The following is a 17,660-nucleotide window of genomic DNA, read 5'->3' on the forward strand; positions in this document are numbered from 1 at the left end:
GGTCACTCGGCCCCAAGCCAGCGCGGCCTTAGCCTCGAGTCTGGGCCCGGCGGAGCCGGAGCTGGAGCTGGAGCTGGAGCGGAGCCGGAGCCGGAGCCGGAGCCGGAGCCGGAGCCGGAGCCGGAGCCGGAGCCGGAGCCGGAGCCGGAGCGGAGCCAGGCGCTCCGCCAGGCACTGTCGCGGTCGCTGAGCTCCGCTGGCGACATCCCCGCTATCGCGACAGGCGGGGGACGGGCGGCGCCCGTGTCCTGGCAACGGCCCCGGGCCGCTTCCGCTTCCGCCGCCCCGCGCATCCCGCGGCGCCGCTCCGAGCCCGCCGAGCGCCCCGGCCCCGGCTCCGCCGGCAGCTCCCGGGCGGGCCGAGGGCCGGAGCTCGCTGTCCGCTCCGCCCCGTGTGCCCCGCGGCGAGGCGCAGCCGGGGCCGTGCGTTCGCGCCCTCCCGGCGCCGGAGACAGCGGCAGGAGGAGCCCGGGCACGGCCGCCGCCGCGCAAGGCCCGGGCGGGCGGCGGAGGAGCCCCAGCGGAACGCTGCCGTCGGCCCGATGCGGCGCAGGTCGGTGCCGAGCCCTGAGGAGGGATTGGAAGATGGTGCGTGAAGCTGCGCCTTGGCTCCCTGAGCGAAGGGGCCGTTGCGGGGCTCGCCCCGCCGCCTGCCCGGGAGGTGCGAGGGGTTAGGCCGGGGAGCGCAGGGATGGAGGGCTCGGGCGATGCCTCCCCCGCCGGGGCCGACTGGCGCCTGGTGCTGTGGACCCTGTGCTCCGTGCTGCTGCCCGTGCTCATCACGGCCTGGTGCAGCTTCCAGCGGTCGCGGCGGCAGCTGCTGATCCGGGACATCTTCCGCAAGAGCAAGCACGACTGGCACTACACGGACCTGTTCGGGTCGCCCTCGTACTGCTGCGTGTGCGCCCAGCACATCCTGCGCGGCGCCTTCTGCAGCTGCTGCGGGCTGCGCGTCTGCGAGCCCTGCCTGAAGAAGGCGGACCGGCGCTTCCTCTGCAAGGAGATCATGATGAGGGGCAGCGCCGGAGCCCCCAGCTCCATGCCGCACCACTGGATCAGGGGCAATGTCCCTCTCTGCAGCTGCTGCATGGTCTGCAAACAACAGTGCGGCACGCAGCCCAAGCTCTGCGACTACAGGTACTGCAAGGCGGTCTGACGGTGTGGGAGCACTGCAGTGCCATGTCAGTGTTGTGTTTTCTGCAGGGTTGTTGGGAGACCACACCCCAAAAGAGATCCTGCAGTAGTCAGATAAGATACTATTAAAAAAATAAAAACCAGCTTCAAAGAACCTAAAATTAAAATGGGTGCTTGTGAGTCATAGATTAAGAGTGTGGCATTGCATCTCACGTCCACTCGCTCTCTTAATTGCATTACTCCAGCATGATGTGCAGGCTGCTGTATAATTACATACTAGAGACTCTCAGTGTCCAAGGGAGTTTGTATTTTAGGGAATGATATTAGGAATAAATTTGTTGGTTGTACAGTGGATAGCCTGAGCAGTTTGACTGGCGCAGCTCACAGTTCAGAGAACCAAAGTGTGCATCTCAAAATTGGCATCTGCTCAGTGTAAATAGAGCAAACAATGTTCTCTAGAGGTTTCAGGTTCATTTTTAAGGATGCTCAAAACAGCTAAAGAGTATTGTAAGCTACTGCAATATATTGATAAAGATTGTGTTAAGAGTGTTTTTAAAATATAATGGACCATTAAATGGACTTGCACTGTCATTAGTAAGGTTGCTTGCAAAGTTTTCAGTGCCAAAATGCAATGACAGGTGCCCCGGTGTGTTACCTCAGCCTACTCAGAGGATCTTTCCAGCCCAGATTCTGCCAGCTTTTGCTTTGCTTCTATACTGATAGGTGATACTGTCAAACTGCTTGGGAAGTAAGCAGAATTACAGAGAAAAAGAGCAGATTATCAGAAACAAAACCTTGAGAGTGGGTGTAGGAGAGGGAAGGGCAGGAATTTGGAGGCAAATGGGAAAGGAAGGAAGAAGAGGAAAAGAGAGTCAGAGTATAGGCCAAGTGTCATTGATACTCTAGATGTGCGTTGGATTAGTCAGGAGCACTCCAAAAATAGCTTTCCCAGCTGCTTAAATCAAGGCTTTGGATGTAGTAAATGAGGATTAACATTCTGCAGAGGCTGGAAGTGGATATTGCAGTATTTCCTCTTGTTCTAGTCTTGTTTTCCAGGACAGCTTTTAGAATAGGTCATAAAGGAAAGCAGTTTTGCATAACTAAATCCCATCAGCCTTGTACACTTCTTTGTAACCTTTTAGGTTTCAGGTTTGAAGGGGTATTATCAATCTTAAGGAATGCATTCATTCATTACTTGTCTCACTGTATTGAATTGAGCTCTAGTATTTTATCTGTGCTCTCTAAGATGGACAGGGGTTGAGGTTCTTTTACAGGCTTTCAGTGTAACTGAAATATTATTAATATTACAAAGAGGAGCATATTTATAGCACCTATTTTTTTTAATTTAAAAGAACTGAATTAATCTAAAACTGTTGGATTTTTTTCCCAGCAGAATTCAAATGCTTTCCCAGACCTGCAAGCACATGACCAATTTATGTAATTTTCTATATCCAATACATAAGCTTCCAGGGAATGAAAATATAATGGTGCATGTGAACATAAATATTTTGACAAAAGTCTAAAATAAATGAGCAAAATCACTGTGCCTGTTTGAAGATTGTTTTCAGGTGTTTTGGTCTTTTTTCAGGTGTGTGTGGTGTCAGTACACTGTGCATGATGAATGCATGGTGGATAGTTTGAGGACTGAGGATTGTACATTTGGAGAATTCAAAGACTTAATTATTCCACCCTACTATTTGTCTGCAATCAACCAGATGCGTAAAGAGAAAAGAACCAACTGTGAGAAGGTAATGGCCTGCTGCTTCTTGGGTTTAGAATATACCAAAACAACAATCAAATAAACCCACAGACAGACCTTGAAATTTGAACTCAACACATTGTGACAGTAGCAACTGTCAGGTAAATGTTTCAAGATCTGTTAAGTTAGCACAACACTTGCTGTGTTAATTCAGAGGTGTTTGTCATTTTACTAAGGTGGTTGTTGAAATATAAGCAGATGTGGATTTGTCTACCTTACTTCCTTGAGTTTTTGTGAGTTTTTTACTGCTTTGTTCATAGCATTGTAGTATTCATTGTCCTGAGCACGGCAGAATCTTCAGCCTTGATGTGTCAGAAGTATTTGTGTTTTGTCTACTTCAGACTAACTGGTGACTTTCTCATTTCAGCCCTTGCAGGGGATGGGGCTCAGAGCAAGGTTGTAAACATTTTCAGACGTGCAGTATTTGTGTGACTGACTGGTTTTTACCTTTTGCAGGTGGTCCCTTACTGCAGTAAACACTGGATGCCAGTAATGGTGCTGGCCAATACTCGCAGTGGAACCAACATGGGTGAAATATTTCTAGGAGAATTTAAAATGCTGCTGAACCCTGTTCAGGTATTCACAGTGCAAAGCCACCATAACAAAACCAAGGTTTAGATCAGAATAGATATCATCTTGTTTTCACAATGGCTATAGGGTCTTGTGGAAGATCAGTAAAGGAAACAAATTCATGCAGTTGGTTCTTTTAGCAAGGAAGAGCTTCACAGAGAGCAACAAAATGTGCAGAGGCTTCTCCCAGCCCTAAGTTTGTTAGGATTCTAATACCAGTCCATTTTTTTGCTTATGGTAATACATGCAGTAATTCAGTCAGAATTACTGAATGTATTACCATATTACCAGTATTACCAATTTACTGCATGTATTACCATATTACCAATTCAGTGGTACCAAAAGTGTACCACTTTTGAAACAGTGTACACTTTTTAGAAAATGAACCATTTAAATCTTCTTCATAGGAAACCTGTATTTGAATCCTCACTTTATATGTGGAAATGTCAGCCTTGACAGTTTTGCTTTGTATAGTTGCTTTCCCCTTAAAATCCCCTGGGATGGCTCAGGATGTTGCGTAAGGCAGGCAGTTGTTCTTGGATTTCCTGGCTGCACCTTAATACTCTTCCTTTGAAGTTCAAAACCCAGCTGTAAAATACAGCCCAAGAGAAATCACTGTGTTTTTGTTTCAAATGCATCCCAATAAGGCTTTAAAGAATAAACCTCTTTGTGTGCTGAGTATTTTAAAATTACTTTTATCTGAAGTCTTTCATCTTTACAGAATTCATGCTTCTAGATACAGACTTTTCCAAGGGTTCTGTCAGCTCAGTTTATCAATGCCATTTAATCCTAGGGAGGCAGCTGGTGCTCTGTTGTGAATTTGGGAAACAAATCCTGCTCATGAAAGTCAAGACAACTCATTTGCTAATGTAATATTGCAAATGGAGAATCTTTGTTTTGCATTAGAGTTAACTTCTTGAAGTCGTTTATCTGTGAGGCAAATCCTGAGTCCTGTTCTGTGAACTTACAGAATTCCTTATTTTCCTTTTTTCTAGGTTTTTGATCTCAGCAAAATTGCACCTGCTAAAGCTCTCCAGCTCTGCACTTGGCTGCCTTGCAGTGCTGTCAGAGTTCTGGTCTGTGGTGGGGATGGCACAGTGGGCTGGGTCCTGGATGCAATTGATGAAATGAAGATAAAGGTATTGTGTTTTAAATTAAAAGGTGAAATGAGTTTTGATGTTGCCAAAGTTTTACCTCTCATCTCTTACCTGCATTTATTGCCTTCATCTTCCTGAATAGGCTTACAGAGGAATATTTGCATAATTGTTTATTCATATTGGAAAAGGGTGTGGGAAATGCCTCTTATTATTCCTTGTAGTTCAGGGAACATATGAACACTTTAGATTTTAATTTATATTAATAGTAGTTCTTTTCTGCAAAGCAAGGAGAGAACAAACTGCTGGATATTTTCTGCATTGTTTTTTCCTTTTGTCTGAACAGATTTATATTGTCATAGATGGTATTGCTGATATTGGCTGGTGTGCTCTGACTGCTCCCTTCTCCCAGCACTCTCAATCTTTTATAATAACCTCATCATTTTGCCAGCTATTCTGGTTATGTTGCCTGTGCATAAATGAGTGCAGTCATTTGCTTCTGCTTCTTGTCATATGTTCTGAAGAGTCTGTCTGTCTGCAGCCTTGCCTATTAGCTGCAAGTAGAGGAGAAAAAAACAAACTCTGTTTACTGTGGATTTGAAATGGAAGACGTTCTCATTTATGGGATGCTCCTAAGACCTCCTGAGAAAATTAAGAATGGAAAATAATTTTAATAAACTTTATTGCTTAACCTAATAAACTTTTTCTCTAGTGCTGAAAGAAAAAAAGTTTTTATATCAAAGTTTTTTTTACTGCAGCTTTCTTGTTAATACATAAAATGTTGTTATTACAACTTCATGCATAGTCCAACAACCTCTTTGAGAATTATTGTGTGCTGATGAAGTAGAAATAAAGTAACTATTAAGGTTAATGAATATGAGTATATGGTTGTGTGGTCCTGGGCACTTGATACATTGTCCCTCAGTGCTGATATAGTTGATGAAATCTGGGTTTTTCTTTGTCCTGTTCAAATTGAGTCATTGGTATTAGGTAAACTGTAGAGATTTATCAGCAAAACCTTTTTCTTATCAGCAGTAGGTTATTTGCTCCCTTCATTTATCTTGGCTCTCAAATACATGTTGATACCTGGCTGATAACCTTTCTGGATAAAACAGTAACCAAAGTGCCAGTTTACTGCAAGTGCTTTTCACAGCTGAGTTGCAAAGGCCATAGTACAGCTGAAATAATTGTTGACCCTTCTGTGGTCAGGAGAGCCAAGGTTTGCTGAGGGTCTGTTCTGAGCAGCTCCTGTCACTGTGCTCTGCAGAGCTGCTCTTCAGCTGCTCCGTGTGTGGGTGACAGCCTGAAACTGAGACACTGCCTGTGCTCCTTGGAGTGTCTGTGTTTCTGTGTGTGGTTGAGCACTGGTACTCTGTGCCTCTGTTGTTTAGACCTAACCTCACTCAGTCTTGCAGGAGCATTTTGGTGTCTTGTTGCAGTTCACAGCCACGTGTGTTACATCTCTCAGTGTTCCTGTCACTTCCCAGATCCAAAGCATCATTCCTGGGAAGGAATACTCTGCTCAGTATTCAGAATGTGTTGTTCCCATATTGTGTTTGTATCTCTTTCCTTCTCACAATGATTTAACATTTCCTTCCTTTACCTTATGTCTGGGTAAGTAGCTCAATGTGCTGCCTGCTCTGGCAGCCCAGAGCTCTGCTCTGTGGAACTGCTGGGAAGGTGAATTGATCTAACCTGAGCATTGGGGATGGAAGGGAGGCAATGAGTGCTGGAGCAGGAGCTAATCTGCAGTGGTTTTGTGTCCTAGGGGCAAGAACGATTTATCCCACAAGTGGCAGTTTTACCTCTGGGAACAGGGAATGACCTGTCTAATACTCTGGGCTGGGGTGCAGGTTATGCTGGAGAAGTCCCTGTAGAGCAGATCTTACGAAATGTCATGGAGGCAGATGGAATCAAACTAGACAGGTAAGGAACAGTGAAAAGATAAAATGTACAGAACCAAACACTGCTGTAGCTCTACTGATAGTCCATTGCAGCAGTTTATTGACATAAACACAAGTATTGCCAGGAGCTACAACCTAACTGAGGTCTGAATTTGGTCTTTTAGTTGTTCTACAGGGCTTAACTCTTTCATAATTTAACTAAATTTGAGTGTTTTGCCTTAATCCCAGTATAGATAAGAGATTCCTAACTACAGCTTTGATACTGAGGACTGTCTGTCTCAATCTAAGTACCAACTGTTGTTTTTCAGATGGAAGGTTCAAGTAACAAACAAAGGATACTACAACTTAAGGAAACCAAAGGTATTGTTTGCAAGTATAATATGAATTCTGTGAAATACTGTATGTTTGTCTTTTTTTTGTTGTTGTTATCAACTTCCCATTAAACACTCTGAATTTTAAACCCTAATAATGATTTTTAGCAAGGCATAATTGGAAGTTCTGTCTTACAGGTATTCACAATGAACAACTACTTCTCTGTAGGACCTGATGCTCTTATGGCTCTGAATTTCCATGCCCATCGTGAGAAAACTCCCTCTCTGTTTTCCAGCAGAATCATCAATAAGGTGTGTTTGCTAAAGGGGCATTTCCTCCTTGGAGTTGTTGATTTGACTTCAGGCTATTTTAGGTTCACATTCCTTCACCAGTACATCCTTCTTGCCATTTTAAGAGTTTGAATTAACTTTTCTTAGGGAAAGGCTATGGGTTAAACATGTTGGCAAGCCCACTCATGAGTGTTCTGCCTTGCCTCTGCTTGCTTACAAAATTTGCAGTTTTTGCTCAGAGTTTCTCATTTGCTTTGAAACCTCATGAGTTAAGTGCTTATTTCCTTTTCAAGTGGAAATCTAGTTTCTTATGCAAGCTGTAGCTCTTCTCATGAGGAAGGTTTAGTTCAAGGATGTGCAAATATATTATGTTTTAGATAAGGTTTGCACAGCCATAACTATACATAAATTTTTCAAATAGTCTTCCTATGTATTATCTTTTTCTAACAATATTTTCTTTTCTCCCTGTTTTGTTTGGTTTTTTGGTGTTTTTTTTTTGTTATTTGTTTGTTTGTTTGTTTGGGTTTTTTGTAGGCTGTTTATTTTTTTTATGGAACCAAAGACTGCCTAGTACAAGAATGTAAAGATCTTAACAAAAAGATTGAGGTAAGTTTTTTAACTTGCTTATTGTCTGGACAGTCAGTGAAGTGTAAAACCTTATCTTGTGAAAGAAAAGGAGAGAAGCTTTGCTCTTTACCATATTTGCACTTAATGATATTTGTGTGAGGGTGGCTGTGGCCTTGGAGTATTTTTGTGTTCCTTTGCTGTCTGCAGCTTACTTCATGGAATTCGTGTCTTTGGGCTTACTGCAAATTCCTGACTTTTTTCCTGGCCTTGACCCAGTTCTATGAGTGCAAGCTCTGATATTCAGCTATAGTTTGCCATAGTACTAGAGGCTTACATAAGTGAGAGTTCCTTTTTTCTTTTCTCTACTAATAGAAATTTACTATCTGATTTCTTAAAGATTTTTTTAAATATGGAAAGAAAACACATTTTCTTGGTGCAGGGCCAATTTTTCTTTAACTAGAAACCTATTAAATGCATAAAGTGAGTAAGTTCTATTGAAGTACTGAGTTTGATCCACAGTAATTAACTTCTGCTTGTCTTTTAAAGCTAGAGTTGGATGGTGAGAGGATTGAGTTGCCCAATTTGGAAGGCATCATTGTGCTGAATATTGGATACTGGGGAGGTGGCTGCAGGCTCTGGGAAGGAATGGGGGATGAACCTTATCCTTTGGCAAGGTACAGAGGGCGTTTTTTGCTTTGTGTTTTCCTTTAACAGTTCTTGCAGTGTAAGGAATTCCCTCAGCAGATTGTGCTTTTGCAGCCAGGCTTGTCTGCAGGCTGGAAGGATTCCTTGGGACAGGCTATCTCACATTTGTGTATTTTCCTTGGAGTAAAGCCATCCTATACATCAAGGGGGTTTTAAGACTATCTCAAAATGTCTGGCATGACAGACAGCAGAAGCATTGGAGAGAGAGGCTATTAACAATAAAGTGAGCCTCCAAAAAGTACAAGATACATCTATTTCAGAATCTAAAATACCACATCTCATTAGAGGTTAAAATGGAAGTAAAAAACAAAACATGTCCAAAATTTTGATTCCCATATTGGGAGCAATACCAAAGAGAAAAATAACTTCAAACCTTAATTATTCCCTGTTGTGACTTCCTTCTTCAGAAGGCATCTATATAAATACACCCATAGTTTTGTTACAAGGCTTACAATCCAGAATTTATAAAAAATCCTTGGGCAAGGTCCTTTACCCAGATCCAAAAAATTAAGCCATTAAAAGATTTTCCTTTTGATGAATATTTGAGTAAAAAATGCAGAAAATTGTACAAGTTTATGGAAGAGGAATCAACTGGGAGCCTTAAATGTGCACAATAAGCCTTGGAAAGTCATACATCCCTGATTTCAGAGGCCAGCTCGGGTGTGCTGACTGGTGAATTGCTCCATAGCTGTTTGATGGCTTTCTTTGCTGCTCTGTGGGGTTTGTGCTCCAGCACAAAAACGTAAATGTATTATTGGTGGCACAACATTTGTCTTCTCTCTGAAATAGCAGTAAGAGGATAATATTTGGGGATATGTGCTGGAGCTCATCAGCTCACTGAAAGAAGTCTCATTTTTTCATTTCATAGACATGATGATGGACTTCTAGAGGTTGTTGGTGTTCATGGTTCTTTCCACTGTGCCCAGATCCAGGTGAAACTGGCAAATCCTGTTCGCCTAGGGCAGGCACACACAGTGAGGGTAAGTGCTGCTTAGGCACCTGTTCTCCTAAATTTTTTTAATACACAATAGAAAATGTCAAGCACTCAACTGCTTGAGTCAGAACTGCAGTTTGCAGTTGAGATGGATATTTCTCTTGCTTAGTAAAATTTTATTAATGTCATAATACACAGACCTGTGTTGCTGTGGTTGGTGGCCTGTGAGTGCCACTCTCAGTTTCTCCCTGGCCAGGCTGTGAATGTGTATTGCAGTTGTAAAAGGTGATTTCAGCCCCTTTGAACTGCTGTGGTTGTGTTGTTGTGTTTGGTACACTGTTGATGTTGCTGGTTTGGTAGATGTTGATTCCTTGGTTAGTAATTTTGATTTGCTCAGCTGTTTTTTGCTGTGTTGTGGTAGCAGCTGTTTCCTGATTGCTGTGTTGTGTTTGCGTTGTAAAGTGTTTTGTTTGCTGTGGTTGTGTTGTTGTTTGGTACAGCTGTTTTGATTGCTGTGGTTGTATTGTTGTTTGGTACAGATATTTTGATTGCTGGGTTGTGTTGTTGTTGGTACAGCTGTTTTGATTGCTGTGGTTGTGTTGTGTTTGGTACAGCTGTTTGATTGCTGTGTTTGGTACAGCTGTTCTGATTGCTGTAGTTGTGTTGTGTTTGGTACAGCTGTTTGATTGCTGTGTTTGGTACAGCTGTTCTGATTGCTGGGTTGTGTTGTGTTTGGTACCAGCTGATCCTGAAGAGCTCCAAGATGCCGATGCAGGTGGATGGGGAGCCCTGGGCACAGGGGCCTTGCACTGTCACCATCACTCACAAGACCCATGCTCTGATGCTGTACCACTCTGGGGAGCAGACAGATGATGATGATGCCTCCAGCCTGTCAGAGTGACACCAGGGCAGGGAGCAGCTGCATCAAGACCTGGAGATTTTGTGGAGTTGGGATTTGACGTGCGGCAGCGAGGAATTTCAGCTCGTTAGAACACCAATGTCTGATCTGGACTGAGGTTTATCAACTAAGGTTCATACTTGTGAATGAACTAGAGCTGAGGAAAAAGCCATGCTTCTGCACTCATGGAAACTTTCACAGCTGAATTACCACAACTGGTTTGCTTTAGCTTGGTGGGGATGCCCTCCAGCCTTTCCAGCTGGAACATGTTCCTCTCATGGCTGGAAAGGGACGGATGCAGCAGCCCTTCCCTGCTGTGCAATCAGGTCTCTGCATGTACACAGCACAGTGTTTCAGAGAGATGTTTCATACCGTTGCAAAGGGGAACAGCTGGGGTTTGACCTGCTTCCACTTGCCCCAGAGCAGTTCCAGAGCTGAAAACCAGACCAAGCAGAATATTGGGTTGGTGTTGTGACAGCAGCCTGCTCCTGGCTGCCATCTCTGCCTGGGAGCAAGAGCAGTAGCTCTGTGCACCTGCTCATGCAGTGCATTTCTGATAAGCTTCACTGGGAAAGTAGAGGATCCGGGAGCTCTGGGGAAGGTACTCAACAAGAAAATTGATTTTGGACCAAAGGTTTCTGGAAATGTTATTTAGGAAATGTCCTTTTTCAGTGGCTTTGTAAGCCAAAGAGTACCCTGAGGTCTTGAGTCCCCAACATACAATTCAAAATAATTGTACCATGAATTGCACTGAATGATCCTGTGACTTGACTTCGCTTCAGTTCAGTGAGAGACTAATTCCAGTTCTTGTAAGTAGCAACATCATAGTTTTTGGGCAGGCTTTTTGGAGGAAATCTTGGACAAAGGAGCATCTTCTTTAGCTGTTTAGAGAGAAGGGTTTTAAAGAAATTATGATGATTGGCAAATGTGGGGTATTTTTTAAAAACTTGTTGAAGAACGTGGCTCATAATTACCTGAGAATGATCAGTACTAAGTCAGTCTGTTAACTTTTAATTGTAAGTGTGGAGGTTGAGAGCTAAGTTTGCAGAGGTGCCGTTCATGTGTAGGATTTGATTGTGGAAAAAGGCATGGAAGCATTTGTTTTCTGACTGGCTCTTAGGTGGAAAGAGATGCCTTGTTGGTTACCCTCATTTCCCTTATGGATAGAAAGGGGGAAAAAGATGAGTGGTTGATCCTGGTTGTGGAGGTTCAGAACACCCACAAGAGCCCACAGGGACTGTCAGACATGTCTGAAGCTTCTCAGGTTAAAAGCTTCTCAGGTGAAAACATCTTCATGGTTAACAGAAGTAAAAGCTCTTATTCCTGTATTTTGTTGTAAGAATTTTAAGCCTGCAGCAGGTGAGAACTGAGCTGAAGTTTAAAATATCTCACTGAGTAAATTCAGTTTAGTTACTGAAGGTGCTCTTCCAAGTAGGAAGAGAATTTATGCTGTGTAAGCCAAGATTATAAGAAGGTGAGGGCTTTGGTCTGATGCTTTTGTCATGATCCCCCAGTTTTAAAATTTTCTTTATGCTGACTGAAAATGAGACCATTGGGTAAAGTAGGCTGTGTTTCTAGGTTTTTTTAAATGAAACCATTTTTCAAAAACCTGTAAAATGATGTTTGCATTAGCACTGAATGATCTATTTATATTTTAAAATAATTTATTGAAACTTGGCAAAGTCAGTATTTTTAAAACCTTCAACTGTAATCCTCTTTGGAAAGCATTTTTAACTTGATGGTATTCCTTGTAGAAAGTGTATGTACTAGAACTTCAATACTACTGATTCTCAGTGAATTTATAGCAGTCTGAAAATGTGATTAGAGTGTAATGAACTGTAAAGCAGAAGCCATTTGTAAATTCCATATTCATTAGCTTTATATGCATAACTTTAATTATTTTATTGTATGTAAATAGAGATGAAAAATAATAGTAAAATATATGTAAAAAGTGTTTAAAATACCCTAGGTATGCTATGCTAGATGAATCCATTACCTTTTTTCTTTTAGTTATGAGCTTCAATTTGTATTAGCTTCAAAAATCTTACCAGTTATTATTTTTTTAATGACTTGTAACCATCAGCACCCTAAAAGTATTTAAGTTCTATGCTGTAGTTTTTATGTAACTGTGGTTTACAAACAAATGAGGAATCTGTGGGAAAGCAGGGTATGTGCTCTGAAAAGCAGTATTTGAAATGACACCACTGGCTACTTTAAACTGTACATAATGCAGTTCAGACTTCCCTGAAGTTGATCCGATGATTATTCAAATTGGTTTGAATAATCAGTTTGAATAATATATGTTTATAGCCCAAGAACCTTGAGCTGTTGAAAAACTTCACTCTTTTGACTCCTGACATCTAGAAAAAAATAATTGATGCCAAGGCTGGAAGTGTCCCTGTGTTCCCACAGGTGAGTGGGGCTGTTTGTGCTCCCTCCCACCGCAGCTTTTCATGGCTCCAGTCCAACGTGTGTGACATCCCCTGGGAAGGGTAAATCCATCATTCCTGCTGGAGGAACAAAGTGAAAGTAGCATTTAACTGGGTGCTTGTTTGGGAAAACCCCTGCTCTGTGGTCTTGGTTTTGGAGGCGAAGTTTGTGTCTCACCAATGGACTGTGAGTGATGGCAGCAAATGTGGCCCTGGGGAAGCCTCTTGTGAAACTGCACTTATGGTTTAGAGAACATTCTGTAAGGCTGAAGTGTCCATTGTGACTCTGGAGCTGTCATTTGTGTGGCAAAAAAAGGTCTTGTAAAACAGAGTCAGCCCTGGCGTCTGTGGGAAGCCTTGCTGTTTCCAGCTGTTCTTTGCTTTCAATGTTTCCTCCTTTCTGGTGTGTTGCAAATTGGGTTAAAGCCTGTTTGGAATGGCTTTGAGGGAGCTGTTTCCTGTTTTAGCCCAGTTTGCCCTCAGCAATGAGCTCCCAGACTGTCTGGCAGCAGGAATGGACTTGGCTGATTGTTCCAGAGCTGGAGCTGCCCAGTGTGCATTGTGAATATAAACTGCTCCGTGCTTTTTCAGTGCTGTAGGTGCAGAGAGCACCATTGCAAACAGCTCCTCCATCCAAGGAGTTGCTCCTTGTAGGTTGGAGCCCTGGAAATCCCCACACTAAATTCTCCCTTTGGGAGAGGGGACTCTGCAGCTGGAGCTCCTGTCCTGCACTGAGGAGTTTTCCCTTATCCTATTAATCATAAACATTGGGAAAATTGAGAAAACAATATTTCAAAAAGCCAAATAACAAACTGTTTCTTCTGCCAGTCTGTATATTATAGATTTGTGTAAAATGTGCAGGGTAAACAATTACACTGATTGTCAAGCACTTCAAAGTGAGTTCATGAAGTTTATTTTTAAGTTATATTGTTGCATCTAGTAGCAAGTTTGGTCAGTTTCTGACAACTTTCTTTAATGTAGGTTCTCAGTCCTGTGACAGGCAATAGAAAAAGCATAAATCTGCTTGGAGAGCCTTTCTGTGGGTCGGCTCCTTGCCTGGCTCACAGTGCACTGTTCACTCACGTAGAGGATGTGCTGGGTATTTTTATGTGCACAGAACCTCCTGTCAAAGGCTTTGTCAGACAAGAAAATTGGAATGGCTTCACACAGCTGTTCTTGGCCCAGTGACCCACCTGGTTGGCTTTTCCAGTCACCATCACCACCAGGACTCCAAAGGTTCCCCAATACCCCTGGCCTGTATTGAATATAATCTTTGTTCTCATTGCTGCTGGGGAGGAACATTTATCCCTTTTCTCCACAGGTTCTGAGAACTGATCCTTGAAGGGTTTGGTTTCAATTGGCCAATTCCTTCTGGTTCTCTGCTACATTGCACTGAAGCTTTTACAGTGTGTGCTGCTGTATCTCACTGGTTAAATAAAAAGCTCTGCACCTTTAGCTGTGATCAGCACAATAGCATCAGTGTTAGATTAGGTACTGGTTTTTACTTGGCAACAAATGCTTTTGGTAGAGCAGCACTGTAACCTGGTTAGTCTCTGGGGGAGAGCAGGACACTTAAAAATCTTTATGTGTTCTAACTGTACTGACTACTAGCAGTTTTCTTCCTTTTGGAAAATAAAATAATTAAGTCTTCAGTTGGAATTAAATTAGACTGTCTTCAAAAATACTAGGATGTAACTGATTCTTCTGAATGTCAACCACTTAATTTAAAATGCTGGTTTCTTCTGAGAAATGAGAGGTGCTTCTTGGACACAGGGTGAGGCAGCAGAGATGACTTCTTCCTGTGGTAATTAGGTAAATTGAGATAATTTACACATTCTTTATTTCAGCAGTGTTGAGGCCACAGTTGTAAAGCACGATTTTATCATCTAAGAGTGCTGAATACCCAATTCAGGCTTTGGGCATCTCAGGGAGATACTTCAGGCTGGAATAAAGCCACACGCCTTGACTAAACCTAGTTGTGTTGTGCAGACTGACCTTGGCTGAGGATCTGGCCCTCAACTGTTCAAAAGTATGAATGTGCTCAAAACTGTACTTTTTAATGCTGCCCTGTGTCCTGTGTTGTGTCCCCCTACTGCTGTATGTAATTAATTCTTTGCATTGTTTAATTTGCAACTTGTTTGTAGATTTCAGCATAAAAATTGTGAGTTTATTGCATTCTGTACCTTCAAGGTTTACATCCCTCAAAAGCCATTTTGTCTGCTACAAACTGCTGTAATTCTTTGAATACCTCCAGCCATCTTCTCTTTCTAGGATTTTTGTAGTTAAACAGAATGGATTTTTATTTTTGTAGCTTATAACTTCAGTATGTATAGTAGTTGTTTAGTAAGTAGTGATCAGAATACTGTAAAATGTTGATTTTAAGAGCTGTAACTTTTAATTAGTAATTACTCCTTACAGGAAAATGTCAGCATGTTAACAGTTTAAAAAAATATATTCTTTAGCTACACATGCTGTGATGCTGCCACGTGGGATTTATATTGAATGTTTGTCTATATGTTCTAAAGTAGCACTAAACAAGGAAAATATGAGCCTCAAGTGCAAGAAATAGCTCACAAAATGGGCAGTTTTCAGTTGAGTAAGGTGACATTTGGGATTCAGTATTTTTTATTCCCCACGGAGCAGTAAGGAGTGATCAGTGGACTCTTGGCAGATCAGTTGTTTCCTTGTGGTGTAGTTTGAGATCTGATTTTAGTGCCCAAACGTGAGCAGACACTGCAGCATTCCTGCCCCTCCGAGAGCAGAACCCCAGAGCAGCCCCACAGCTCCCAGCTGTGCAGGATGTGAGGTCTTGCTTGCCATGAAAAACCACTTAGCATGAGCTTGGACCTCCAGGATAAATGTTTAAATCCAGATTTGCAATTTTTTCCTTGCCATCAAGCCACGCTTTCAAACCTCAAACTGGTTTTCCTTTGGTTTTGGAGAGAGGGCAGGCTGAAATGGAGGGGTAAGGAGGTAACCCTGTAAAAGTGATTGTTAGAAAAGCAGAGATGTCTGGTTTTATCTGCTGCAGAGACACCGTGAGTGTGCTTCTGTCTCACACAAATTGTGATGGTTGGTGCAGGGGTTACGTGGGCACAGTGTGTGATTTGGGCCAGGTTCTGCCTGAGGAGCTGCAGCTTCAGTGGAGCCACAGAGCTGCCCCCTCTGTGGTTACTGCACATTAACACAGGGAAACTGAAAACTTCAGTTGTTGTCCCATGGCCTCTCTCTGTGACTTACACTCCCTAAAATTCTCTATGCAGAAACATCTGCTCCATATTCTTCATAGAAATTTGTAAATACAGATTTTTCCCAGCACTGGCTCTGTTACTGAATTTCCTAATGCATCTGTTTGTCTCGTTATTTGTTCTGTATTTCTCTGTAGATTTAAGGGCGTGGATTAAAGTATTCAAACTCAGCTTTTCCTTTTCCTTGCTATGCATAAAAACAAATGTGAGTCTTCAGCTCTGCAACAGCCCCGGGATGAGGATGGCTGCCTGCTCTGGGAGGGCTGCAGCTGGATGGGCTTAGGCATTTTGAGAACAAAGTTTTGTTTTGTTGAACTCTGTGGCTGTGCTACTGCCTGAAATTCCTGCTGCAAAATCTGAGCATCTCAAACCTCAGCAAATTCTAGACAGCAGAGTAATGTCATCTGGAGGTAAAACTAACACTGGTAACATGCAAAGGTCTCTCAGCAGCTGTTTGCCTGCTCCTGGTTCATTCTTCTCCTTGGGGAGGAGCTGAGGTTGTGTGGATTTTCAATAGGTGTGGTTTAAATGGTTTGAATTCCCAGGCTTCAACAGTTAATGTGAAATGTCCATGCTCTTATTTCTCACCTGTGATGCCACTGATTTGGGGATCTTAAAACAGCTTCTGATGCTGCACATTATTTACTCAAAGAGGGGAAGGAGCCCTGCAAGTGCCTTGGCTGTGATGAGCAGTTTCAAGTAAGAGATTTAACAGGAGATGTTTTGGTATCAGTAGAAACTGAGGCAGGAGGTGCTGCTGAGAGCAAACCAGCAAAACTCCCACGGGGCTTTCCCCAGCGAGGGGAAATGAGATGTTCAGGGATCGAGTGGCTCAAGGCTTTCCCCTGGTGGCAGCAGATGGGTTCGTTTGGGCCTTTGGAAGTGAATAAATCCTGTGGGGCCACTTTATCATAGTGTCAGCTCCCTCCCCAAGTCCTCTCCTCTGTTCCCTGCTGTCATTTGCACAAAAGAGAGAAGGGCTCTGGCCTCTCAGCTCCTGTATAATCCACAATCAAACCTTTTAGAGACTATTTTTGTGTTGTTTCCCATTCAGGATGGGGTCAGAGCGTAGATATTCAGCAGGTTTTTCTTAGATGGATAAGACAATAGTTTCACAGAATTAGGGAGTTTAATACCAGCACAAACAAAATGCAACTAAGTTGCCTCCTTAAAGTTCTGTTGAACTAATTTAGGATCAAGAATTGCTCATGATGGTATTTTCACCTAAATTATCTTCTCTTTTCAATTAGCTTTTATTATTTGATTGGTGGCTCCTCCCACCCTCCCTTAGTGCTTTGGCCAGACTCACATAATTGCCTGTATTTTATGTAAATGGAATTGCTACACCGTAAAATGATATACAAATGTGTCTACCACACAGAAGCTAATAAATGTGTGAAGAAACCCATTATTCTCATGTAATGGCAGCTGATTGCAGCCTGGGCAACACGGGGATGTGAGCCCATGGAATGAGGAGAACTCTGACAGGCCACAATTAATTGACTTTTGGAATGACTTCTCTTTTCCACAGTTCTACTTGGCTGAGCAAGATTCACAAATTGCTGTCTTGAACTTTTTTATGGGACAAAATAGCTGCCAATGAAAGTCTAAATTTGAGTCTGCAAACTTTAGACTTTGAGTCTGCAAACTCCAGAGATTTCCTTCCCCAAAGCTTTCCTCAGCCCAACCCACATGGAGAACTTGAGGTGGAAATGTTCAATTGGCTCCATGGATGCTTTGTTTGGGCTGATTTTTGAATCTGTTGAGGCACCAGAGCAGCTCCCTGCTGAATTGTTTTCCACTGGCCATGTGGGGA

General features: G+C 42.7%; 1 protein-coding gene across 1 annotated transcript; it reads left to right on the forward strand.

Moving 5' to 3' along the window:
• The first annotated feature begins 306 nt into the window (after positions 1 to 306).
• On the forward strand, positions 307 to 16,014 carry DGKE (diacylglycerol kinase epsilon). Its single transcript, XM_064728304.1, has 11 exons — positions 307 to 1,137; positions 2,723 to 2,882; positions 3,350 to 3,469; positions 4,459 to 4,602; positions 6,326 to 6,483; positions 6,770 to 6,821; positions 6,971 to 7,084; positions 7,598 to 7,669; positions 8,177 to 8,304; positions 9,204 to 9,315; positions 10,012 to 16,014. The coding sequence occupies exons 1-11, from the start codon at positions 692 to 694 to the stop codon at positions 10,168 to 10,170; spliced, it is 1,665 nt and encodes a 554-aa protein (XP_064584374.1). The 5' UTR covers positions 307 to 691; the 3' UTR covers positions 10,171 to 16,014.
• Positions 16,015 to 17,660: the final 1,646 nt, after the last annotated feature.

Source organism: Zonotrichia leucophrys, chromosome 18, assembly GCF_028769735.1.
Source record: "Zonotrichia leucophrys gambelii isolate GWCS_2022_RI chromosome 18, RI_Zleu_2.0, whole genome shotgun sequence".
NCBI classification, from domain to species: domain Eukaryota; kingdom Metazoa; phylum Chordata; class Aves; order Passeriformes; family Passerellidae; genus Zonotrichia; species Zonotrichia leucophrys.